Raw genomic sequence first — 27,042 nt, 5'->3', positions numbered from 1 at the left:
CTATTCTGGGTACCAAGACTGGACAGGAAATGTCTCCCAGAGGCCTTGTGGAACGAACAATGTCTTTGGGATGCTCTTCCAATGGACCCAGCAAGTCCCATGGGCTTTTTCTCATAAAGACCCCCATGCAGACTGAGTGACATTACTCTCAGGCTCCACCGTGTGAACTCAGTAGGGGCAGCGGGGAGACATACATAGTCTGGGGACCTTGATCCAGGAATTGATTCAAGTAGGAGGAAAAGCAATAGACAGCATATCATCCAAGCAAGCCTCCTGTGGGCACATTTCCAGACCGAGTGGCAAGGAGCCCCGGTGATCATCCTCCCAGGGAAGTGGGGAACCCTCCCCTGGAAGCAGAGCTTCATTAATGACAGGGCTGACAGGGTGGGCTTCCATTTGGAGAAAGCCAAAGTCCTGGGCTTGGTGGTTCAAGGACAGTAGCATGGGCCATATCATTTTGGGACCAGGCCTACTCTGGTCTGAACATCCCCTCCCAGGGAACTTCTGTGCAGAAACCAAGCGCCCACCCCCACCCAATCAATGCTTGTCTTCATAAGCAGCCACAGCCAACCAGAGCCTTCCTGAGCTCCATCTACAGCTGCCTGGCCAGATGGTAGAGAGCAGCATTGACAAGCTATGCCTACGCCATAACATCTTAGAAGATAGACCTTTGAAACAGTATTTTCTGGCCAAGAACATTGAAGAGCCTTTTAAAATGCCAAACAGAAAAAGGCAGCATGGAGTCCTGCTTCCCAGGGAGCTGAAATGCCAGCCCATCTTCACCACCCAACCTCCCACCCTCCCACACCTCGTATCTTGGCTGCTCCTTTCTACCTTCAGAAATGACCCTGGTCTTCACAAACTGGCCACTCTACACCCATAAATCCTCTCCATCCCCAGCCCATGACATGAACTGTACATCTGGGTTTTTCCTATATAACGCATGTTGGGCTGGATAGTGTCCCCCGAATTCATGCCTTTCCAGGAGCCTCAGAATGTGACCTTTGTGAGAAGAGGGTCATGACAGATGTAATTCATGCAGATGAGAGGAGAGCACACCAGAGTAGAGTGGTCTGTTAATCCAAGATTTAGCTCTTACAAGAGGAGGAGCAGAGATCCAAAGACACAGACTCATGAAGGAAAGATGCCACGTGATGACGGAGGGAGAGGCAGGGACTGGAGTGATGCTTCTCTAAGCCAACGGGCACCAGGGTTGCTGGCGCCACCAGAAGCCGAGAGAAAAAACACGGAACAGACTCTTCCCAAGACCCTTCAGAGGGAGCACCACCCTACTGACATCTTGAATCTGGACTTCTGGCCTCCAGAAATGTGAGGGTATTTCTGTTGTTCAAACCACCCAGTTGTTATGGCAGCTCCTGGAGGCTCATACAACCTAGTTCCGTCATAACCAACACAGGCATGATGCCACCATTGAAGAAACAAGACATCCTGATGTAGATCTGATGTCCCCTCCTCTTAGAGGATATTTGAGAATTTCGGGATCTCTGCCAAGGAAGCTGGGGATGTTTTCTAGAGCATTAGGACGTCAGTGCGAGGACACGCCCCTCCCTACTGGGCTTTGTATACATAATTCCCAACTGCGTGTCACCCAGCAATGTGTGCTGGAGGGCCACTCTGTCACATGACATTGTGCATTTACGCTTAGGTGCAGTCATTGAGGGGGATGATGCTAGGGGTACTAGCAACAATACCCCACACCACACAAAAAAGAAAAGGGTCCCCCACCCTTTCCTTCTAAGTCACAGACACTGAATTTGCACTCTGTGCCTTGGCCACGCCGATCGAGTGCTGCTTTATTCTGCAGGTCCTACGTGTACACGCAATCTGGAAAGGAAGACGACCTCACACCTCCGATGCCCAAGGGCAAGTTTTTTTTCCAAATCACTGCCATCCCACACAGGAGGTTTCTACGTCATCAGAAAGACTCAGAAGGCAGGGGGAGATGCGCAAAGACACAGGGAAGGAGAGAATCACCTCCATCTACTTTATGGTTTGCTCTCTCTTATACACACATTTCCTACGCTTGTTTCTCTAATAAATCAACCCCAGCTGCCTAGCACCTAAAACAGAAAGTCAGGATCTGTCAGAAACCAGTCCATTCAAACCCTGCAAAACCAAGCCACAGGTAGTGAGGGCTGTGTCTGGCAGAGCAAACCAAGGTCTGGGTCCTCTGGCCCTGGGTATGCGCCAAAGCTTAGCTTGCTGCTGCTACTGATTTCAGGGAGGGCTATGGGCCCAGGTTTCATGCGGCTGTCCTTGCAAGCCATGCTGTGAGGACGGGGATGTTTGCAGTTACCCCCATACCGATGGCAGGAAGAAAGTGACAGGTGGAAACCAACAATGTTCTGGAGAGAGAGCTGTCCTTGGGGGACAGACAAGACACCTGCACTCAGCACCAAGTCACCGACAGCCACCCAGCCAGCCTGGGTGCCCTGCAAATGGCACTGTGGCCCCCACGGTCCCTAGAAGGTCTCCAGCAGCCCAGCACCCACCTGAAACAATAGCATCAATGTCTTACTTTTTCTGGAGCGGGAGAAGAACCTGATGCCCCCGGGTGAGGTAGACGGGTTGGAGTTGGGGGAAGATTCTTTGGATGAGGAGCGGAAGATCCCACTGAAGCTCATGCGGCGTGGGGAGCGGGGTGGGGACTCCTGGTAGGAGAACGGGAACACGGTTTTGGGAGAGCCAGGGCTGGTCTTGGGCCTCACGGGAGCAGACACGGGGCTGGAGGGCCGGTGCTGGGGGCCTCTGGAGAAGAACCCTTTGGAGGGGCTGCCCGAGCTGCAGGGGCTGTCCACCTGGGGAGAGACAGACAAATGGATGGGTCATTCTGAGCACAGGCACTCAGACCTCAGCCCTGAACTGATGTCCCTCCCAACGTCCTCTATCACCAGGCTGCTCCTGGTGGCACCCTGCCCCAGAAACAGCCCTGAGCTCTTGTACAAACGTAGGTGGCCACCCCGTGGTCTGGAGGAAAGCACCTCACCCGAGGATGCACCAGCCACAGGCTCGTCAGCACCACCCAGAGGCCCACTGACCTCCGTCCCAGCTCTCTAGAAGAGGTTCCTGGAGTGGAGGGGAGGACGGGAAAGAAAGCAAGATGGCTCAAGACGATGCCTCCTATCTGTGGTCTGTCCTCTGGCCTTTACTTCTTAAAACCTGACATTTGTCTTTCTCGAGGTCTGACTATACCGGTGTGATGTTCTCTTGGCCCTCACTGAAGGAGGAAACAGGCATCCCTGCCATCTGAAAGGCAGTGGGCCTGGGGCCCCAGCCTGAGGTGGCCTGGCGCTAGGAAGCAGGAGTTTTCCCTCCAAGCTGCTGTGGCATTGGGACGACATGGGGTGCGGACAGAGCTCAGGAAGAAAGTGACCAAGGCTGAAAGCCCGAGAGGCACACTTCATTGATGACTTGACCTTGATGGTTTGAGGCAAGTCTGGACTCCGCCCCTGTCTTTAAGCCAAAGCACAAAGCTCACAGACTGAGGAACATCGGATGTGTCTTGCTGGGGGGCTCAGGGGCTGGCACTTGCAGTCTGAGGGCATGGGTTTGACCCCAGCTCACCCCTCACTGGGCCATCCCGAGTCACTTAGTCTCGCTGTGCCTCAGTTTCCTTATCTGTAAGACTTGGGTCGTGCCCACCCCTGACGCACAGGAACCTTGCTCTGCACGCTCAGCTGCTGCTGTGTCTTTGGCAAACTTGCAACACAGGAGCCAGAAGGACCTGGGGGCCTACCTGGTCCCACAGAAGGAAAGAACAGCGGCTTGTCCGCGGGGCTCATGGGGCACGAAGGACGCCAGGCAGGGTAGTAGTCAGCAGGCCAAGACGCTGGGATGCCACATGGCAGGTGGCCACAGGGACACGAAGGTAGGCGAGTCCACGCGCCCAGAGGCAGCATTCGTGGGGCTCTGGGCTCTGGCCTCTGTCCACATGGGGTGCCTGCGTGGGGCCCGGGGCCCCTGTGAGCTCTCCCACCACCAGAGGGCACCCCGAACTGGGCTTGCAGCTCCTTCCAGGAGGCTGTGCCCTCGTGGGGACCCCTTCGGTGACCCTCAATCACAAGTCACTTCTCCCTGCAACTCCCCACCCTATGCTAAAGGGCCCATGTGGCCATATCGGGGGTGCACAGGCTGGCTCCATGCCAGTCCCTTCAGTGAGTGAGTTTCCAAGCCAGAGGCCGTGCACCACGACAGCCACATCATGCAAGCACGTCTCCTTCTAGAGAGGCTAACTCTTTCTTTATCCATTTAATATGTAAAGCATTTACTCCTCCGATTCCTGCCTTCAGAGCTCCGGGTCTTGCCACTATCCCCCTACCTATGGGGCTCAGGCTTTCTGGAGTCTTTCTGAACCCCAAGGAGAAGCTGTCCAGGCAGTAGATGTGCCTGTGGACGTGGGGGTGGGGGTGGGGGTGGGGGGGACAGCACACAAGGGACGGAAAATGACCCTGCAGCAGGGTGGTACAAGCAAGGGGTCTGGACACAGAGACCAGGTTGCAATCCTGGCTCAGTTTCCGGCAGTGTGGACAAGTGACTTAAGCTTCGGGGTCCTCATCCATCCAGTGGGGACACCAGGCTGACTCACAGGGTCCGTAGTTGACAGGATCTAGGACAGGGACGCATCTGGCACAGTTTCCAGCACACGGGAAGGCCTCCGTGCATTTTGAGCCACGCTCCTCGTCATGAACTTGGAATGTCAGGGAGGCAGGGCCGGCTTATGGAAGGACGCCACATGTGGTGTAAGAACCTCACTCTGCTGTGAGGCTTCTTAGCAAGGGAATGGCACAGTCCGATTTGCTCGGGGCAGACCATCTGGTAGCCTCTCACATCACTTGCTGAGCACCACTAGCCCGAAGCCAGGAGAAGGTGCCAGCTGGAGGCAGGGTGAAGGTCACAAAGCTGGTAAGTGGTGGCATGGGACCTCAGGGCCCAGGGCCTTAACCCTTACACCCTATCCCTCCCTAGAGCAGCAGAAATAGCTAGGAGGGAGAAGAGCCTGGCAGACGCGAAATGGAGTCAAGGTCAATTCTGAGGGCAGAGGCGGAGAGTCATGTTTAGGAACTCCTTCAAGGCTAACCCCACAGGTGAACCCTGTGTTTGCCCTGCTCTGCACAGCGCTGGGAGCTCCGCAGGGAGAAGGCAGAACTGCTGGGCAAGTGCTGGTGTTTGAGTATGGGGGGGACAAGACGCAGCTGAGGGAGGATGGCAGGCAAGGCGTGGCTGCCGCGAGCACGAAGCTGATGAAGAAAGGGCGACCCGGACACAATCAGAGAAGACCCTGACAGCTGATGGGCTCTGGACAGGCTGATGGGTGGAGGGCAACCAGAGTCTGAGAAGGAAGAGACAGAATAGGAAGCACAGACGGAGAGCCATTTTCTCGGGCCACCGCGGATGGGTGGAGCCAAATGTCACCAGGAAGCCAGCCACAGAGGGCCCTGAGTGCTGGCCTGAAGCTCATTTGATAAACCAGACAGAGCCTTAGGGTTCTCCTGCCTGGGATTCCATTCTGTACTGAGAATTCCAGGCCAACTGAGTCAGGCACTGAGGAGGGAACCCACAGAAAGTAGACCTTTCCCAAAAAAGTCCAAATGATGGTGGACACGGCCTGGCTCAGCCTTCTCCCATGGGGGACCACGAGAGCCTAGTCATGCTCCCCAGCACTGGGCAAACGAGATGGCCAAGCATGCCCACCGTCTGCTCCCCGCCCGCTGGGAGGGGGTGATGCAGAGTGGGTGCCAACCGAAGCTGCTGGGGACAGGGCCTTGGCTCACACCTGCTGGCAAGCTGCAATCAGACAGAACCTTCATAAATGTCATCGGATGGTTCCCTGCGTTTGGATGAACAAAAGGACTCAGAGACCCCCAAGTGTGTGCAGGCCGTGCAGAAGCTAATGGGGTGTGGGCAGTCGGGCCATCTGCCAGGAGGGCAGTTGGAGCAAAGGCCAGGCCGCCTGGTGCTCAGAAGCCCCCCTCCCCCCAGCCCAGACACCAGGCCATGCTGGCTGACCCCGAGTGACTGCCATCATGTGGAATGATCTGGAGATCCTGGCATTGACCTTCCCCCAGAGACTGGCCTGGGAACCACAAGCCACAGCTGTGCTGACTCAAGGGGACCAGAGGCTCCTCACAGACACATAGTATGCGACAAAGAGCTGCCGTCTCGGGGGGCAGGGGCAGCACAGACAGGAGTAAAGTGAGGGGGCCTGGCAGATTGCATGAACTGATATTATGGAATGCCAGGTTGGCATCCCAGAGTAGTCAGGAACACCTATGAAGGGGAGCCCAGGATAGCCATCCATCTCACTACACATGGGCTCCTGAGATGCAGAGGGAGCCGCTAAGTGTCCGACTGTTCCCACACTTCTGTGCCCGAGGAGCCTAGTGGCACCTGCCACTGTCTTTGACCACACACATCACGTCCACAGAAAGGGCCGTCAGGAGAATCTAACCCACATTCCCATTCACAGGGGTGTTTACATTTGCATCTGGATTGCACAGATGAAGGGATGGAATTTGGCAGGGGAAGAGGGCGGCCCTTCCAAGGCAGTTTGGAAAATCCTCTTGGTAGTGGCCAAACCCGGCCTCTCAAAAAGGCTGGCCTTATGTTTATATAATTTGAGGTCACTGGAATCTAATGGAAAGGAGAATTACCAAGGTTCAAGGGTCAGGAGAGGGGAAAGGCTGCCCTCTGGGGATGGGGCAGGGGTGGGCGTAGGGAGGCCAAGGGAAGGCCACCGGCAACAAGGTCAATGGGAATTCCAAGCATCCCCCTCCTGTCCACTTGCATCCGGCCCGGCTTTCATCCGAGGCCTGTCTCCAGGTTCTGTCAAGGGCCACAGATGTCAGGGTGAAGTGCCTTCCCAGCTAACCAGGCATGTAGGTCCCTCTGTCTCCTGCACTGTTGGTCAGACCCTCTGGAAGTTCTCAGAAGTTCACACCCTCCTCTCCCGAGAGGCCACAGGCAGGCGAGGCCCGTGTCCTACACATCACCATCACCAATGTCCTGCAGCGTTCTGAGGATACAGAAACCCTCCAAGGTCCCTCTCTGCTCTGGAGTCACACATTTGTGACAGTGATTTTGCTCTGGAACCCTCTGGGAGACCCAAAGTGGGGGCCAGTGGGGCTGAATGAGGCCCCAGTCCTCACCGTGGGTCTTTACTGCGTGCACAGTTCTGCCTCAGGTTTTCACTTGAAGGGAGGGCTTCTCAGAGTCAAACCCTTGGAAGTGGCCAGCCTGCGACAAGGAAGAGCCCACTGTGCAGCCTCAGACCTTGCCCCACTGGGCTGCGAGCTCTGTGGCTCCTTCCTGAGGACATCCTCTGAGCACCTTCTCAGGCTGGGCCCCAATGACTGCTCCTCAGGCCCCTTGCTCATTCAGGACAGGGAGCTGAGGCCAATGGAAACCCACAGGCCTAAACCAGTATGTTGCCTTAATTGTGTGCAATTCAGAATGCTTAGAGCACAGGCTAGCCTCTCGGGCACTGGTGCTCCCGCCCCAACCCCAGCCTGGCAGTACCCAAAGCCAAAGAATCCTGTGGCTCTCTACCTCCCCTCTGAGACACTGCTCACAGCACCCAGGTGGCTAGGACCCTGCGGAGGCCACCTCCCACTGGGCTGTGGGTAATGGGGCCCAGGAAGGACTTGCCACCCAGCTCTCTGCGCACCCCCTCAGTCTTGACTGAAGGCTGCCTTGACCTCCCCTTTCTCGCCATGCCCACCGACCCTCACAGGATACACACTCCTTCTCGGCTGCCTGACCCTACATGGCCACCAGTCTTGTTGAGTTGCTGACCGGCCAGCGGGGAGGGGAGGCAGTGAGCTAAAGAGAGGCAAGGACAAGTGGCGTGAAGACCAAAGGGAAGGAAGGCCTGGAACAGGGCGAGGGTGGGGGGATGGTAGGTGGAAGGAACTCCTGTCCAGGATGGGACAAGCTGAAAGCCACAGATGGTCTCCAAATCTCCCATTTACTGATACTTTAAGCCTCTTCTCTTGGCTTATTGTTGACCTTCCACATCACCTCCTTTGGGGAGTCTAAGGGGTCATGGCTGAACCCAGATGGAGAAGAAGAGAAAGGAGCAAAGCCCAAGAGGCTCTCAAATTAGACAGCTGGCAGGTATGAGGGGCATGGCCCTGTGAGGTGTGTGCACCACTGGGTAAGCAGGTGGGAGTGCAAATAGGAGCACAGATGGATGAATAGGTGGGAGCACAGGTGGATGAGCAGGTGGGAGCACAGGTGGATGAGCAGGTGGGAGCACAGGTGCACGTGCAGGTGGGAGCACAGGTTGATGAGACGGTGGGAGCACAGGTGCATTTGCAGGTGGACATTTGTCCTGGGCTCTCACTGAGGGAATCTTGCCTCAGTGGCACCTCAGGTGAGCCATGAGAAGCCGTGAGAAAGGTGGCCTACCTTACGAGAAGAATGCTTTTCTGAGCTCTCCAGGTCTCCATCCAGGAGCGGCATGGCAAAGGAACTCAGGTCCTAGGATGGAAAGAGAGCACTTGGTCAATGGAGTGGCCCTCAGGTTCCCATCCGGCCTCATCCAGGGGCAACACTGGCTCTACGCATGTGCCACTGCCCCCTTCCAGAGTCTTCCAGGAACACCGACCACCAGGGAGGGGTGTGGATGCAAGTGGAGTAAAAGCAGGGTGACAACATGCTAGCTTCCTCGAAGATCCTGACCATGCTCACATTCCCTTCCAGAACATAAGGCTATACTGCCCTCCATCACCCTGGGGAGGAGCAAGGAGAAGATGCCAGGACTGGAGGCAGGAAGGAAAGCACCCCAGAAGGAAAGCAGGAGTGGAGAGCAAAGGCTTCTCAGCACCTTGGGAATGGCTGATGGACAGGACCTCATCTTATAACACGGCACATGGGGCCTCGAGGAAGTGGTCCAGGATGCGAGCCTTCCTGGGAGAGATGATGGGGGCCTCGTGGGGAGGAGCATGGGGCCGGTGGCTGGGGTGGAATGGTCAGTGATGCTAGGCGACACCATGGCCAAGAGGAGTGGCGTGGGCCCAAACTCGGGTCACTTCCCCCTCAGCCCTGCTCCTACTCCCCCGGGTGTCACCTGGTGACTGCCACACTCCAGAAAGGAGTCCCAGGTGGGAAGTCTACCCGGAGAAATTGCCTGAGTCCTTAGCCTTTCTTTTTTTCTCCTTCTTATTGTGGTAAAATGCATGTAATGTGAAACTTACATCTTAACCATTTTAAGCCTACAGTTTAGTAGTGTTAAGTACATTCACATTGTGCCACCATCACCGCCATCTGCCTCCAGAACTTTCTCATCTTGCAAAACAGAAACTCTGTCCGCATGAGACAACTCCCCGTGCCCTTCCCCCAGAGCCTGGCACCCACCATCGTACTTTCTGTCTCTATGAACATAACAAGGCCACTACCTCATTAAGTGAAATCATGCAATATTTGCCTTTTTTGTGACTGGAATACTCTACTTAAACATAATGTCTTCAAGGTTCCTCCACGATGTAGCCTGTGTCACAGTTTCCTTCTTTTTAAAAGTCAATAATATTCCATTGTATGGATGCACCACATTTTGCTTATCCATTCAACCATCAGTGGACACTGGGGTCACTTCTACCTTTTAGCTGTGTGAACGTGGGTGTTGAATTGTGTTTCCCCCTAACTGCCCAAATTCATAGATGGAAGTTGTAACTCCCAGGACCTCAGAATGTGACTGCCTTTGGAGATAGGGTCTTTAAAGTGGTAATTAAGTTAAAATAGGTCATATGGGTGGGCCCTGATCCAGTGTGGCTACTGTCCTTGTGAAAAGAGATTAGGACACAGACGCAGAAGGAAGACCATATGAAGACACAGACAGAAGACGGCCATCTACAAGTCAGGGAGAGAGGTCTCAGAAGACACCATCCCTGCCGGCACCCCGATTTCAGACTTCCAGCCTCCAGAACGGTAAGAAAAGAAAGCCACCCAGTTCCATGATACTTTGTAGTGTCAGCCCTAGCAAACAAACAGGTACACGCGGATCTCACTGAGATCCTGCTTTCAACTCTTTGGGTAAACACCCAGAAGTGGGATTGCTACATCCCATGGGAATCCAGTTTTTACTATTCTTGAGGAACCCCCAGCCCTTCTCCACAGCAGACGCCCCACTTTGCATTCCCACCAACAGGGCACAAGTCTTCCAGTTTCTCCACATCCTCACCAACGCTTGCTACTCTCTGGGTTTTGTTTTGTTTCCATAGGAGCCATGTGAACGAGTGTCAGCTGGGATCTCATTGTGCTTCGGATCTGAGTTTCCCCAACGATGGGTCATGTGGAGCCTCTTCCCAGGTGCTTTTGGGCACTGACACATCTTCTTCAGAAATACGTCTGTTCAAGGAGCCCCTGCACTGTTTTTTAACCAGATTGCTTGTTGGTGAATTGGTAGGAGTTCTTTCTATATTCCAGACACTAACCTTCTATCAGATACAAGATCTGCAAATATTTTCTCCCAGTCTGTAAGTTGCCATTCACTCTGTTGATTGTGTCCTTCCAGGCACAGCTCTTAATCTTGAGGTAGTCCAATTGATCTATTTTCAGTTAGTTGCATGTGCTTTTGGTGTCATAATCAAGACTTCAGTGCCAAATCCAAAGCCATGAAGCTCTTCCCTTGTGTTGTCTTCCAAGACTTTTCTAGTTTCAGCTCTTATGTTTAGGTCTGTGATCTGTGCTTAGTTTTTCTCTACGGAATAAGGTGTGGGCCCAACCTCATTCTTCCCCATGTGCAAAATGTCCCCAACACCGTGCTTTCAAAAGACTGTCTTTCTCCCACTGAATGGTCTTGGCACTCTTATCACAAATCATTTGGCCACATATGTGAGGGCTTGTTTTGGGGCTTTCTGTTCTGTTTCATTGGTCTATAGGGCTGTCTTCATGCCAGCACCACACTGTTCTAATTACTAGAACTTTGTAATAAGTTCTGAAATCAGGAACTATGAAATATACTACTTTGTTCTTTTTTTTTTTTTTCAAAATTGTTTTGGCGACTCAGGGTTCCTTGAATTTCCAAACATATCCATTTAGGATAGATTTTTCCATTTCTTCCAGAAAAGGTGCCAGCTTTCTCTTGGGCTGCCTAATTGTTCTCCAAGGCTTTCGGCCTTGCCCTTTCAGGCCATCTCCAAACCTCTGCTCGAAGAGTGATCCCTGAAGGTGTAGGTCTTATACCACGTTGGCCCCTCCCCTAACGCCCCGGGGACTTGACAGTGGCTTCAGCACCTGGTCGACTGGAACACAATGGTAGCTCTTACATGTGCAGATTCCAGACTCAGCCTCTCTGGTGTTGATGTCAGTGGTCTCAGGCCTGGTGGCACCTGGGGAACTTGGGTCCCACCACAGAAGCGAGCTCATTAGCCTACAGTGCAGTACGGCATCTCCATCATCTAGCCGGCAGCCCAGGTGGAGAGCCACCAGCTTCCCACAGGGGACCGTTGGGAGGAGCCATGGTCAGGAGCTCTTGGGCAGGCCTTGCAGCCTCCAGTCCAGGCCCCAGGATTCTGCCGACCTCTGCAGCCTTATTTCTGGTGTGTTCTGCACTCCGTCACCTTTCTGCAAGTGCCCAGGCAGACTGCTGCGGTTCTCCCAAACACGGCTGTGTGTCTGTGGACACACTGTCTGGAACGCCATCTCAACTCCTCACACACCTCAGTTCAAGGCCGTCTCTTCGGAGAACAGACCCTGCTTTGCTTTAGTCCCTCCAGGACAGAGTGGGCCTCTAACACAGAGCCTGGCCCAAGGCTGTGCATGAATGACCAGTGCTGGCTGCCATTCTCCACATGCCCCAAGCTCTTTGCCCCCTCCAGGCTTTGCGGCTCTTCCTGCCCTTCACCCTGCAACCGCCAATCCTGGTTCACAGGGTGAACTTCTATGTACCACGCAAAGCCCAATTCACATATTATCTCTGGCAGGGACCCACCCGCAGGCAGAATGAATTCTTCTCTTATCTGTGTTCCCACACAACTGTAGACAGACCTCTATTACAGGACTTATTAGGCCCGGTTATGATCATTTATCAGTCTATTTCTCTAGCTAGACTTTGAGTTCATCAGGGGCAAGGGAGAGCTATTCGTGTGGCTATTCTCTGCCTGTATTTGCCTGGCACCCAATGGGCATGCAGACGTGTTTGATTCCACATCCCCTTACCCTCTGGGGTCATTGTGGGGGGCTACACGGTCTGTGCTGATGGGCCTGCCAACGAGCAGGCCCCACGCGGTTCAGTTCACTGGGAAGGAGGAGGAACCAGGTGTGGGGTGCTTATCTCCCATTTTAATGAGTACATTCCTCTCCGGTTTCAAATAATCATTACCCTCGAACATTCGTGCGGTACAACAGTTTCCACACGTGAAAGCCTTTTCACAAATACTCATTTGTTCCTCATAGAACCATCGTGCTCTAGCCACCGAGGCCCCCAGCAGTGAAATGACTCATGTTAGACGGTCTTGAAAGAGGAGAAACCAGGATGCTGGTCCAGCTCCCATCACTGGCGGCCTGTGGCCCCGGGAGGCCGCCAGGAGGGGCTGCAGCAAGGCCCCTGCAGCTATTTCTGCCCCGTGCGAGCTCCTGAAAGCATCAAGTCCTCGGAGCACGGCTGTGCGCCCACGCCTCAGCACCACATGCCTGCTCGGTCGAGCATCCTGGCAGGAGTGGTGGCCTTTGCTGGAAGGCTCCTCCACCCCACATTCCACGATTCTAATCTTGGCTCTCATCTCTCAGAGCTCACCAAGAAACAGTGCACACCTTGGAGGCCAGGTATGGGAAAATCTCTAACTGCAACTGTACCACAAGACTATTAGCTGGTGGAATAATGGAGACTTGGCCTCCTAGCTCAGCTGACATTCCAGAAGGCCCAGGCTCCTGGAGCCTGCCCTGTTCATGTGATTTCTAAATATTAAACTCCCAGCAGAGCTTCGTGCTTTCCTCACGGATTTATCTTCTCCCGCCATCCCCGAACCTCCTTTTCCTGTCTGCTAGTCAGGCCAGTCCTGGCATAGGGTGGGCATTTCTCTGGGCAATGTTGAGGCTCCAGGAGACATGTAAGACCTGGTTACTGCCAAGAGACTCTCGGATTGTCATTAGCTGCACACACTACATTTTAGACCTTGACCACGGGCTCTGGAGATGAGTATCAGGGTCTTTGGGGCAAGTGAATTTTCAGGATTTGGGCTGCTAAAGTCACCTATCAGGAAAGCACAGGAATAAAAGAGAAAAGCCCCAAGCTTGAGAAAACTCCCAACACGTGAGCTGACCTTCAAAGTAGCCCTTTTAACCCCCCATCCCACCCCTCTTCAGAATTCAGGCAAAAGCCCACATTTTACCACAAAAAAGGTATCAGCAGCAGAGCTATCCTTAATCTGCCATTACTGTGCCCTTCTTCAATCTTATTTTGGTCCTTACGGCAGCCCATATAAGTAGGAAGGGCAAGTGGCATCATCCCAGTCTAGAGCTGAAGATACTGAGAGTCAGAGAGGTGAGACCCTTGCCCAAGCCAGACAACCAGACAGTAGCAAGCAGGACCTATAAGCCGGGACCAGCCACTCCCAGCTCAGAGCTCTTCTGTTAAATCCCACCACCTCCTTGGGATGGCTCAGCTCTATTAACAAAAACCAACTTGGTATCAGAAGCTGTGAAGATGTAGAGCTCTTCCTCGCGAAATGAGGAGCCTTGGCCCAGTGCAACCTCAGGGGAAGAGAAGGATGAGTGAGGGTTTGAACAGCTCAGTGACTCATTCCCAACGCAGCTTACGATGCTTTCTCTTTAAGGCCTACTCTTAATGAAAAGTAATTCGCGCCGCTGTGGCACAGGGCCGCATCCCACCACCAACGCCCTCACTCCACATGCTGGAACGTCTACATTCTGCGGACTTTGGGGGTCTCATTTGTAGCTCTCCCGCTCCCCTGCCACGTATCCTGAACTGATTTATGATTTCCCAAAGGACAGGGGCTGTTTTACTCCTATTTTAGCCTTGAGAGAAGGTGCGAGGTAAGCGTGTATCGATCAGATGCGGTCTGGCTTTTTAGTATTTCTGATGATTCGTCTTACAAAACGCCTTTGTTGACGCAGCTGGGACACCCCAGGCAGAAGCCTGACAAAAGCACAAATACAGGACAAACAGAAAGGCTGCCAATGTCAGGGGCCTGTGGCCTGCACCTGAGGGCCAACTAGGGGTTTTAGACCTCAGGGTCACGATAGAACATTCCAGTGCAATTACCAGCGGGCTGATTCTTACTGAGGAAGGAACACATGTAGGATGGTTTTCATTCTCCGCTCCCACTGAGCAGACCTGAGGACACAGAGCACCAGCAACATCGGGAGCCACCCCAGGCTTGGGAGAACAGCACAGCCGGGTCCTGCATCCCTCCGCCCGCGAGAACACGACCCGCGCACGAGGAAGGAGCCAGGAGGTTGAGTTCCAGCCCCAGCTCTGTGGTTTACTGTGGGGGGGGGGGGTCTCGGGTGTGCCTGAATTCAGTTTTTCATCTGTCAAGTGAGAGGGTTTCACTAGAAGATTCCAGAAGAGGCCTTTTAGCTCCCATAGTCTCAGTTCTTATCGCTGAACTAAACTTCATCCTGGGATCCTGGGGGCACTTTCAAGAAGTAGTGCTGGATTGAGAATAAAATGCAGCTTCTCACCTCCTATGATGAGTCATAAAAATAATTTTCTTTTCCTCTCAGACTACCAAATAATCTCCCCTGCTTTCGAAGCTCAGGGTTTGGGGGCAGAGTCTGCAGGAACATGGGCTGCACCGGTGGAGGGGTGGGGGCATGTCCTGAACTCCCTGTCAGTACCTCAGAAGCAAGGTGGTTATGACCCAGCCGCATGTCTATCTTGACGTACCTTAGTCTGCTTCCTAGGTGCTAACCTTCTGGTTACTCAACTGGCTACTAAGGTCCCCCCATCAAGCACCTGGGTCATCAGCACGAATGCCAGGTGGGTCCTCTTGGATGCTTGGCATGATTCCAGGAAAGCCGTGAGTAGCGTCCTCAGAACCACGGGTGCCCCATCACTCAGGTCCCACATAGGATGCCCCTGCCCTGCCCGTCCCCCCGGCTCTCCTAGTCCCCATCACACCACAGGACAGCCGCTCATGTGGTTTAGCCTCCTCTGTGTCTGATCTGTGGGTACTGTGGCTGAAGTTCACCTCTTGCGGTGAGGGCCTTGGCAAGCACCTCAGGTGGGAGGCACGCGTGAGGTGTCTCCAGATGGACTGGGTTTGCGCAATCCCTCAAAACCGCCCAACGGGCAGTTCTTGGTACCAATGTGGGGGGTGGTGACCAGAGCCATGGTCAATTGGAGCCTTTGAAAAACATTCATATTATATAACTGCTCTCAGAAAAATAAGGAACAAACCCTGAATCGCTGGAACTCGGCAACAGGGGAGGGACAGGGGCCAAATTAGGGAAAGCCTAAACTTAACTCTCGGAGAAGTTCCAGAATTCTTTATTTTCCACAGAGGACATCGTGGTTTCTAACTGCAGTCTGAGAGACTTCCTGATGTAAAAAAGAAAAGAAAACCACTATTTTTCACTCCTGCAGCCACCCTGCCTACCCCATGGCCCCACCTGGGGTCCTGACTGATTGACACAGCTGGCTTGGGCTCCCCCACCGACTGCCCTGGGCCTTTGTGCAAGGTTAGTACTTCAGCCACTGGGCTGGGCTGGCCTTTCTCCAAAGAAAGAAGCCCTGGGCCCCAGGAAAGGCCGAAGTACAGCAGCCTGACCCTGCCCTGGTGCCAAGGAAGTACTCCATCCTGGCCCTAAGGAAATACTCAGTTCTGGCGCTAAGGAAGTACTCCGTCCTGGCCCTAAGGAAATACTCAGTCCTGGTACTGAGGAAGTACTCAGTCCTAGCGCTGCAGAAGTATTCCATCCTGGTGCTGACGAAGTACTCTGTCCTGGCACTGAGGAAGTACTCGGTCCTGGCACTGAGGAAGCACTCTGTCCTGGAGCTGAGGAAGCACTCCATCCTGGTGCTGGGAAGTACTCAGTCCTGGCCCCAAGGAAATACTCAGTCCTGGCACTGAGGAAGTACTTGGTCCTAGCGCTGTGGAAGTATTCCATCCTAGCACTGACGAGGTACTCTGTCCTGGCGCTGAGGAAGTACTCGGTCCTGGCGCTGAGGAAGCACTCTGTCCTGGAGCTGAGGAAGCACTCCGTCCTGGCACTGAGGAAGTACTCACTCAGTCCTGGCACTAAGGAAGCTCTCTGTCCTGGTGCTGAGGAAGTACTTAGTCCTGCTGCTGAGGAAGTACTCGGTCCTGGTGCTGGGAAGTACTCTGTCCTGGCACTGAGGAAGTAAGTACTCACTAGGTTCTGGCACTGAGGAAGCACTCTGTCCTGGCACTGAGGGAGTGCTCGGTCCTGGCACTAAGGAAGTACTCCATCCTGGCGCTGAGGAAGTACTTGGTCCTGGCGCTGAGGAAGCACTCTGTCCTGGCACTGAGGAAGCACTCGGTCCTGGCGCTGAGGAAGCACTCTGTCCTGGCACTGAAGAAGCACTCCATCCTGGTGCTGAGGAAGTACTCCATCCTGGCACTGGGAAGTACTCAGTCCTGGCACTGAGGAAGTACTCACTCAGTCCTGGCCCTGAGGAAGCACTCTGTCCTGGTGCTGAGGAAGTAAGTACTCACTAGGTCCTGGCGCTGAGGAAGCACTCTGTCCTGGCACTGAGGGAGTGCTCGGTCCTGGCGCTGGGAAGTACTGTGTCCTGGTGCTGGGAAGTACTAGGTCCTAGCACTGAGGAAGTACCCAGTCCTGGCGCTGGGAAGTACTTGGTCCTGCTGCTCTTGCCAGTTCCTGCCCAGTGGCTTCACTAGCTCCACAGCAGCATCACTCAGTAGAACCTTTTCTCAACAGAACCCCTAGACCGGGGTGGTCAGGAGGCCTCCACTCCCCCTCAGGTGTCGGGCACAGCAGATCGTTCTAGCCTCCGGGAGTCTCAGGTGTTCAATCACAAGTATCATGCAGTATTAGGATTGTGAGGGCCATTGGCCAGGGACACACCTGGCCTTACCAGTCAAAACTGAAGAGGACACCAGACGTCTCCAGGACACCACCCTGAGTCCCAGGTCAACTGTCCACCTGGGAAGCCCAGGTGCTCTGTCAGGCCCGCTCAACCTAGGCCTGAAATCCAGCTGCAAAGTTTCCATAAAGACACTGGCTGTGGGGCGCCTGGGTGGCTCAGTAGGTTAAGCACCTGCCTTTGGCTCAGGGCATGGTCCCAGGGTCCTGGGATCAAGTCCTCTATCGGGCTCCCTGCTCAGCGGGGAGTCTGCTTCTCCCTCTCCCTACATCTCTCTCATGCTCTCGCTCAAATAAATAAATAAAATCCTAAAAAAAAAAAAAGAAAGAAAACAAAGACACTGGCCGCTCCTCCTCATAATTAGAGAGCAGCCCTTACCCCATCCCTACATGGAAAGACAGGGTGATTGATAACTTGCGTGAGCAGCTCTACAGAGGGATTACCAAGGGCTGGCTGTTCCTGCTCTCCTCCTGTTAAAAGGTAGCTGGGCCTCGCCTTGCCGTGTAGGCAGCTTGACTAGTGCTAGACAGAAACTTGGAAGGTCCTCACGCTGTGCAGAGGGGATGGTGCCTTGTCCACAGCCTCCAGGGCCTTGTGCTCTGGAAGGCTTGAGGACCCCCAGTCCGCACGCCCGGGTCCCCCGCCAAACTCCTCCTCGCTCAGGCCCCCAGAGTGACCTCTTAAAGGCACATGCTCCAGACCAGGGTGAGTCCAGCCTCTGTGAACCACTGAGGATTAGGAACTAGAACCAACCCTGTTTCTTGTCTTCTCCCAACCCAGTTCCTCCCGGAAGAAGGGAGTGGGAGGGCAGGTTGGGTGGAGGCTCCAGGGGCCCGAATCAGCTCATGTCAGTGGCGAGGAGGGAGGCAAGAGGCTGGGAAGGCCCAGGAGACAGTGAGGAGCAAGGCTCGGGTGTGGGGCAGCCATCTCTCCTGGATTGCTGGGTGCGCCTCAGTCCAGAACCATCCACATCTCCACAGGTGGTATCTCCGGCCCAAGCCGGGTGATGAGAGGAGGGAGATGTCACAGAAGGGGGAGCCTCATCTTGTTTCCCAGGACAGCCAGGACTGGTAGAGTCCCACACCTCTCACGAGGAGGGGCCGGCCGTGGATGAGGGCCCAGGCAGCAGGAGCAGCAGCGGAAAGGCTCTTGGCCGCCCCTGGGAAGGAGAGTGGGGCCCAATCGGTCAGAGGGGGTCTCTGCACACTCAGCTGAGCCTTCGCTTTGCCAAGGGCCAGAAAGAAATCCCCAAAGGAAGTAGCTGGATGAGAAGATAAAGACAGAAAGGAAAGGTGGTCCATCCCAGCAGAGTTGAGTGAAAAATAGGAAACGGCCCAAATACGCCTAATGTTATTGTCCTGGAAGAAGCTTTGCCACACATAAAGGACAGCAGCAGATTTAGGAAAGCCCCACGATCGCAGTAGAGCCTCATCTCCGCGAGCCCCACCTGTGAAGCGAAAGCAAGCGTTCTTCTGTCACTTGCTGGGTGGCGGATTTCCGCCAGGCACCCGCTCACGCTGTATTATGTCTGAGAGCCCTTCTCCCTCCGACACCAGCGGTCGGCTGACAGCAAGGACCCTGCCTGGTTCACCTGAGCGACTCGTTCGTCCACCGTGCCAGGCACACAGCGGACTCAAACGAGAGTTTGTCTTTCCACGAAACAAAACTGATACTGGAAAAGGTGCTAATAAAGCTCCTTTGTACGGCGGTATCAGAGACCGATGACGGCTCAGAGCGTGCTGCACACCGAGATCGGAGGCTGGGGAACGACGCTCCAAGGGGGTGGCTTGGATTGCTCGGGCCTTCCGAAGGCAAGGACAGACTGAGTACCAGCCATCTGTGAGAGGAGGAATAGCCCTTCATTTCTAGGGCTGTTTTCAGCTCTGACATTTTACTGGTTTGCGAAGACAAATCTTAAGATAGGGTTTGAAAAGACCAAGTCTAGGTTTCTGGAGACGGTTTATTTACGCACAAATAAAATGCCAAACCACCAACCAAGACTGTGGTGGCCTTGGGGTTGAACCCTCTGTGGGTGCCACGCACTGCCTGGCCAGCTGGGTGACTCTGGTCGTGGGGTCTCCCCCCCTTTGATGTCCCCTTCATGAGGAAAAACACCAACCACGAGGGAAAGTGGAGGTGCTGCTGGGTCCGTCCCACAGACCCAAATGGCCCTGCGTCAGCCCCACGACCCCCCTGCCCTGCCTAGAGCCCTGCGGACAGTGCTGGCTCCACAGGGAAAAGCAGACGGTTTGGTCTACGCTTGAAGGCAAACTGCAGGAGGCACACCGCAAATTAGAGTACAACTGGGCACCCATGGAACATTTTTATAAGGTCACGGCGCTGCTGGCTGGTTCTGAGACACACCCGCCTCTCTGCAGGAGGGTCTTGTGCAAGCTCAGAGACCTCAGCTCTGCTCCCAACCACCTACACAGTGTGGCTCTGGGGCTTGGCCCAGGAGCTGAACTGATAGCCACAAAGGTCTCCAGCTCACAATTTCCAGAATATCAAATGTCCCTATTTGTAACACCACGCATCAACATGTTCTTCCCACTTTCTGCAGGAAAGGAGGATTCCTCTATCCCTTCTTGCCGTGCCACCCACCTGCTCTGGGCCAGCACGTCACACACTGGAAAGTACAAGACGTTCAGAGTAAGCCGCAAACACCAAGGACACAGAAAGAATTCAAAGGCTTTCTGTACCAAGCATAATGAAGAGAGGTGCTTTTCTTTGTTCATCCCTGGGTGACCTGGCTGCTCCAGAAGCATCTGGCCACAGTTTTCAAATGAATAGTCCAAACCCATCCGTGGCTCATCACGTCAACTTAGTGGATTACACAACCATTGAAATATGAATTAGAACAAAAGAAGGATGCCTTTCATTGATTCATGAGATTTTTGATCACACACACACACACACACACACACACACACACACGGACATAGAATAATGCACATTTCATTGCACTGTGGACAAAATAGCCTGAACAGTTGTGCACTGAAAGAGCTTTAAAGCTGGTACAGGTAGATTTCAGAGAGGAGCTGACCCTTTGTCCCTCGAGATGTCATGAGAGAGCGGAATGATGAGCACCATCTGTTTTCCTCTGTCCTGGCTGGAGCCTTCTGACCTCTCCTAGTATTTTGTGCCCAGAAATATGCACGGAGTAAAGAGATAGAGAACCACCTCTCTTTACTGTCATGGCAGGTGGGCAATTCCTTCCCTGCTCCCCTTGTGTCCTTCCCCTGCGTTCTTCCCCTGGCCCTCTGAGCAGTGGGCACGGCTGCTCTGACCCAGTGTGGGCAGCGTGGCTTCCACGAACCCCAGCAGCCCTGGCCACCACTGGACCCAGGACAGCAGTTATGCCCTTGGGGCAACCACCCACACCTTCAGAGTGGCATCTGTCAGCACCTGTACTCACCTGGCCCAGACCTGCTGCAGACCCCCTGGTCTCCTGACACCTAAGCCCAGGGAAATAATGCAGTCACAGTGTATTATGTTGGAAAAGGTCTCAGAAATCTTCCAAATCTGGGGCGCGTGGGTGGCTCAGATGGTTAAGCATCTGCCTTCAGCTCAGGTCATGATCCCAGGGTCCTGGGATTGAGCCCTGCATCAGGGTCCCTGCTCAGCGGGAAGCCTGCTTCTCCCTCTCCCTCTGCCCATGCTTGTGCTCTCTCTCTCTCTGTCAAATAAATACATAAAATCTTAAAAAAAAAAAAAAACAAAAAAAGAGAGAGAAAGAAAGAAATCTCCCAAATCCATCAATCCCCTTTCATCCCAGGTAGAGTGACGGATGTCCATTGCGATCAGAGTTGCTCAAATCCACGTGCACAGTCACGAACCAAATCCTGGTATTGCAACTTCTAGCCAGGTTCTCTTTGTGTCACACTATGCTCTTTTTAGCTGATTTGGACTTTCTAGCTCATGTTTCTATTACATAAGATGACAACAAAATTATCTTACAGAGTCACAGCGCAGTGCGAGCCCCTCGTGTGGGCCTGGCTGTCCTGGGTGTGCAGTAAATGTCAGTCACGGTCAGTCCTCGAGGCCATCCACCGATGGAAGTTTGTCAGCATTTTCAGGTCTTTCCGCCAACGACAAAGCTCTGGTTCCAAATTGCCCTTCTTTGTCATTCATCGGCTTTGTGTGACTGTGTGACTTCCTGAAATCCTCCACATCGGTGTGGCAGCCATCAGGGTGAGCAGCTGCTCCAGGAACGTGCTGGAAACACAGGAACCTCCTCGTCCCGCTGATTGAGGGCTGGTGGGTGCTCTCCACAAAGGGGCTCCAGGTGCGGCCCACCAGAGCCCGGCGCAGGCGGTACGTGGAGACCGGCGGGCCCGGAGACAGTATCTGCCCGCTCCCCTCCTTCCAGGGCCAGGCCCGCCGAGGGCCACGTGAGGCTCGTGCTGGGTGGCCCCACGTGGGAAATCAGCACCCTCCTTCAGAGCTCGTGACCACAGAGGCTTCCACGGACCACACCCTGGACCCGAGTTGCCCCCAGGGTAAGTTAATAACGCTTAAAATGGCCAAATGACTAGCTCTTTTTAAAAATTTACTTTTTGGTCCTGTTAAAAAAAATTAGCTCCTGTTTTTTAAAAAAGCAGCTGAATTGGGCCTACGCCCCTTCCGTGATAGGCCTGCGTACAGAATTCTGCCTACCACCCCTCCCCCAGCCCCGTGTGGACTGGAAACCCACTTCCCATGTCTGGCCCTCAGTACCCTCACTTGAGATAGGAGGTGTTCAGGCTCGAACCCTAGAGATTCTCCAAACCCCCCAGTTCTGTTCTAGGCCATCCCTTTCCCCAGCCCTGTGACAAGAGGACTCCTGTCTACCTGCCTGGGTTGTGCTGCCCTACCCGGCATGGGGTCCGGCTCCAGAGGCACGAGGACAAACACCAGTAAGTCAGAGCTACATGGGGTGGGAAGGGGGGGAGCAGGCATTTTTAGGGCCCACTACTCTGTCTGATTCAGCGAACCCAAGGTCAACTAATGGGCTTTAGTTACTAATAATGTATTAATAAAGGCTCATCAACTATAACAAGCGTACCTCGGAAGGCAAGTTGTTAATAATAAGGGATACTGGCGGGGAGGGGAAGGCGGTATGTGGGAACTCTCTGTACTTTCTGTACAATTGTTCTGTAAATCCAGAACAAAAAAAGTCTATTAAAGAAAAAAGCAAGAGCAACAAAGGGCTAGAGCTGGCTTCAGTGCCATGGGCCAACCCATCACCCATCTCACTGGGCTCGGCACCCACCCTCTGCTGTTACCATCAGCAGACAGAAGGGAGCCTGCAATCTAGCTGAGGGGCCTGCCCGCAGCTCCTCGGAGAGGCCCATGCATCGCTCCCCTTGAGGACAGGAGATGGGGCATGGTCACTTCACCCCACATCCACGGCTCTGAGGCCTTCTAGAATGCAGGGGAGCAGGTGCACTGCACATGCCCAGACTCAGGGTCCTGAGTGGAGGGGATCTTGTCCAAGGCTCCAGGCAGAAAAGATAAATGAGGAGATAAGGTTACCAGTGGGGTCAGGCAGCATGAGGGCCAGGAAGTTCTGAGAGCCCAGGTCCCTTCTCTCAGTTCAAGCCGGCCAGTGTGGACCCAGTGGTGGGGCCTTCATGCTCCAGACGGAAGCAGGTGCTAGCTGGAGTCACCAGGCAGCCTCAGAATGTGTGGTCTGGGTGGACAAATCCCAGCACTGGGCTGGAGACTGAGTGGGCACAGAGACACTCACGGTTCCTGGCTGGGACTCAAAGCCTCAAACCACGGTGTTAGCGAACCCAAACAAGGAATTTGCTAGGTTTTTTGTTTTTTTGCTGTCAACAAACCCATTCTGTTCTGGAGGGGCTTGTTATATAAGTAGGGGAGGGAAGGAAAATGCTGGACATGAGGCTAAAGTCACCAGAACAGCAGAAACTTCTAGATCAGCTGCTGCCACAGCAGGGAGTCAGGTACAAAACACAGGGGTTGTTTGTGGCTTTGCTTTTTCAAGGAAGAAAAAAAGCCTGCTTCTCACATCCTAAGAATTGGGTTAAAAGCCATCATTGTTAGGAGGATCTGATCACTGAGATGTCCCTGTGTGTAGCATGTGTCCCCAGGCCTAGCCAGGATGGAGCAAGGAAGAAACATGTCCCTGAGCATGTCCTCTGCATTTCTCATCTACTCCCTGCTAGAGTACTTCGGAATCTTTATTTCTTGCTGAAAAAGCACAGAGGATTCTGGACTGGGTCCTGTAGTGATATTCCTAGAGCGAGAGGACCCCTGGGGACTGTCTGTCCCTTAGGAAGGCCAGCCCCTTGTTTTCACTTGTGGTCACTACCAGTGTGTCCTGGAAGCCTCTGGACCATGTATCGCTCTGCCTTTTTTATCCATGGGGCCCCAGGGACACCTCCCTCTGCGTCACACCCCAGGTCCTCGTGCCCAGACTGCATAGACTCTGACCTTCCAGGACCACTGTGGGGATGACCTGGGGGAGCAGCACATCCTTGGGGAGGTCCAGGGAGAAGAAAGGGAAACCCCACAGGCAGAGAGGGAAATCAGAGCTGCCAGGGACACTCCCTGCTGCCCCTCCTTCTGTGAACCCGGCCCCACTTTCATGGTTTAAAGGACAGAATTAGAAGATCACGTAGGCTAGTTCTCCCTGGTCTGTGCGTATGCCCAGCTTGGAGAAGGGAATTATGCTGAACAGGAGCCTTCCTGGCTGAAACCTTTAGGGTCCCTCCTGCCTGAGGGAGAAGTCACCACTCCCCCAGCCTGGCATTCAGCACAGCCAGGATATGTGTAACCGGCCTACACACAGTCGCCAGAACCTTGCACGTCAGTTAAGGTTATGACACACAAAGGATATATTTTTTTATGCATTACAATTTTATTTTGGGCTCGACATTTGTTCAACAGTCACGGAATTTCTAGGTCAGGTTCAGGTAACTGAAGAGCCTTTATAATTCATTCCTATTGTCTAGATCCAAGGTGTGCTGCAAACACAGTCTGGGGCAAAATGGGAAATCACATCTTTCTAAAGACGGGCTGAGAAATTCTAATCCAGTAAGCTGTCTCTTTTTTCTGGTAGCCGGGCTGATGCACACCTGGCTGCTAGGCCACCACGCACAGGGACAGCCAGGAAAACAGGACACAGCCCACCAGGAACAAGACCAACCAATCCACCCCGTGTGACGGCACAGGTTTCACAATTCAAACCCCCTGGAACTCACAAAACTTCAGTGGAGATGTGAGCGCGGTCAAAACTGGGACCCCGGCGTTGGTAAGCCAGCAGCTAACGAGCCTATGGCACATTTAAGATGTGTCAAAAAAGACGATCTGCTGTTAGACCACAGAGGGCAGCGTTAAGTTCCACACATATTGATCCATGTTCAAGTAGATTCCGGTCTGCTTCTGGAAGTTGGTTAATTTTTCTGGTTATGACATTGAAATTTAAGTTTTCCTCAACAGTATCACCTGGTCCCTGATTTTCCACCTTGAGCCTAATGCTCTCCTCACAGCATACGGTGCCTCTACCCGTCTCCCTCGGCCACGTTGGGGCTCACTCTGACCTTTGCTCAATAGCCAGAGCGCAGCCATCTTTGTTGGACATGTGATTCCTCCTGCACTACCACGTGCGAGCTGACAGCACACCCCTCGTTTGGACTGACCCCCCTCTTTCTCTTACGCCCTGGTAAGAGGACCTACTCGTCCTCCAAGAACTAGCTCAAGTTCCACAAATTCATGACGCCTTTCCTAACGAGTCCAGTTGGAACCATCTCTAACGCCACACATTTCAAGAGTTCTGGATACTCACTTAAGAATTTAAAGAGTTTCGATTTAAAGAGTTTTAAGAATTTAAATCACCCAAGCATTGTCTGTGATTTATTTATAAATTTTATCTCCGTAGAGATTGTGGGCACTCTGAGGGCAACAGCTCTACGATCCAGCTAATTTTTGCATGCCTGTGAGTAAGAGCTAAATTCATAGGATTCGGAAGTCAAAACGATGCAGAATGAAAAAGTTGGGGTCCCACCCTTGGCCCCATCTATGTTGTGCCCCCAAAGGAACCACATCCTACTAGGGCTTCTTTATGCACGAGCACACTTTCTTTTTTTTTTTTTTTTTTTTTTTTTTTTTTTTTTTTTTAATTAATAATGATTTTTTATTATATTATGTTAGTCACCATACAGTACATCCCCGGTTTTCGATGTAAGGCTCGATGATTCATTAGTTGTGTATAACACCCAGTGCACCATGCAATATGTGCCCTCCTTACTACCCATCACCGGTCTATCCCATTCCCCCACCCCCCTCCCCTCTGTAGCCCTCAGTTTGTTTCTCATAGTCCATAGTCTTTCATGTTTCATTCCCCCTTCTGATTACCCCCCCTTCCTTTATCCCTTTCTTCCCCTACTGATCATTCTAGTTCTTATGTTCCATAGATGAGAGAAATCATATGATAGTTGTCTTTCTCTGCTTGACTTATTTCACTAAGCATTATCTCCTCCAGTGCCGTCCATGTTGTAGCAAATGTTGAGAACTCATTCTTTCTGATTGCTGAGTAATATTCCATTGTATATATGGACCACAACTTCTTAATCCAGTCATCTGTTGCAGGGCATCTCGGCTCCTTCCACGATTTAGCTATTGTGGACATTGCTACGAGCACACTTTCTAATACTAGGAACACATTTCCTAATACTAGGGATCCCTATTATGCATACATTCTGCCCCCCACCTTCTTATTCAGGACACGGCGCAGAGAGATTTTTCTGGTATCCGGCGCACTCCTTTGGCTGGAACATTCTAGTTGCACCAGCCCCTGTGGCAGTCCAAGTCTCCAATCTTTGGCCATCAGGACAAGGCTGTCATGAGAACTTTGTGCATTCTTTGTATTTCTAGGATGTGTGGATTTGTGATTTCTGAACAATACTGTCACATGTCCTCCTTAGGACTGTGCCATTTTGCCCTCCTCACTATGGGAAGGGGGCTCTGTTTCCCTCACAGCCTCACCAACAGATTGTCTATGCTGTCAGATTTCAGGTTTTTGCCGGATTGTCACCTACATTTCACCTGTTTAATTTAATCTCTGGCATGCCACCCAGCACAGTACTTGAGTTGGTGAGCTGTGGGACAGTCTTTCTCCACCTGCAGGTAGGACACGGGTCCTGACATCCATGCAATCCCAACAGGCTTTGTTGTTGTTAATAAAACAGAATAGAACTGGTGCCCCAAGAAACGTGTTTTATGGTGTGTCTATCCGACCAGCCGTGAGGTGAAGCTCCTCGCCGGGGTTCACGGTCAGCAGGTTGCTGGGGAGGGGGCTGCGTGCAGTCTTTGTGTTGGCTGTGTGGTGGTTTGCAGCTATAGGCTGGTCACCACTCACGGCTTCCCTCCCTGCACACACAAGCCGTCCACGCCAAGAAACTGAGTCCGTCCTTCCCTCCCTTGAGTTTGGGCTGTTGCCATCAACAGAAGTGCAGCAGGAGGACCACGTGATGGGAAGCCTTGCGGCTTATCCCTAGATCTCCCAGAATCTGCCCTGCGGGAGCCCAGCTGTTAAACATCGGACTGCACGGAGAGCACCCTACCATGGGGAAGCTCATGCTAGCCACGGGGAGGGGCAGCACAGAGAACCAGCCGCCAACCAGCCCAGGCACCTGACGCAGGGTGAGGAAACCTCGAGAGTGCTGGCCGAGAACGCAGGAGGAACGCCATGCGGGAACTGGGCTGGCTGTGAGCCAGGCAACCCCCGGACCTGCAATGATCCCCAACCACATTTCTAAGTTTTGGATGGCTTGTGATACAGCAACAGATGACCAGAAAACTATGCAATCTTGTGAATTAGTGTCTCTGGGGCACCTGGGTGGCTCAGTTGGTGAAGCATCTGCCTTCGGCTCAGGTCATGGTCTCTGGAGTCCCGGGATCAAGCCCTGCATTGGGCTCCCTGTTCAGTGCGGAGTCCGCGTCTCCCTCTGCCCCTGACCCTGCTCGGTTCTCTTTCTCTCTCTCTC

General features: G+C 53.3%; 1 protein-coding gene and 1 pseudogene across 6 annotated transcripts in view; both read right to left on the bottom strand.

Annotated features, from left to right (window-relative positions):
- PRKAG2 (protein kinase AMP-activated non-catalytic subunit gamma 2) overlaps window positions 1–27,042 on the bottom strand; it is a 256,153-nt gene that overhangs the window by 173,273 nt on the left and 55,838 nt on the right. For all 6 annotated transcript variants that reach the window (XM_045792281.2, XM_045792282.2, XM_045792283.2 and 3 more), the window contains exons 2-3: window positions 8,428–8,499; window positions 2,540–2,819 (exon numbers count right to left, since the gene is read on the bottom strand). In XM_045792281.2, coding sequence (XP_045648237.1) covers window positions 2,540–2,819; window positions 8,428–8,499 — 352 coding nt within the window. The remainder of the gene's footprint in view (window positions 1–2,539; window positions 2,820–8,427; window positions 8,500–27,042) is intronic.
- LOC123789488 (transmembrane protein 126A-like) overlaps window positions 22,459–27,042 on the bottom strand; it is a 33,163-nt pseudogene continuing 28,579 nt past the window's right edge.

The sequence above is a fragment of the Ursus americanus genome, chromosome 3, assembly GCF_024610735.1.
Source record: "Ursus americanus isolate L20-20 chromosome 3, mUrsAme1.1.p, whole genome shotgun sequence".
Classification (NCBI taxonomy): domain Eukaryota; kingdom Metazoa; phylum Chordata; class Mammalia; order Carnivora; family Ursidae; genus Ursus; species Ursus americanus.
The sequence above is the reverse complement of the archived record's forward strand: the minus strand, read 5'-3'. Positions and strand labels throughout refer to the sequence as shown.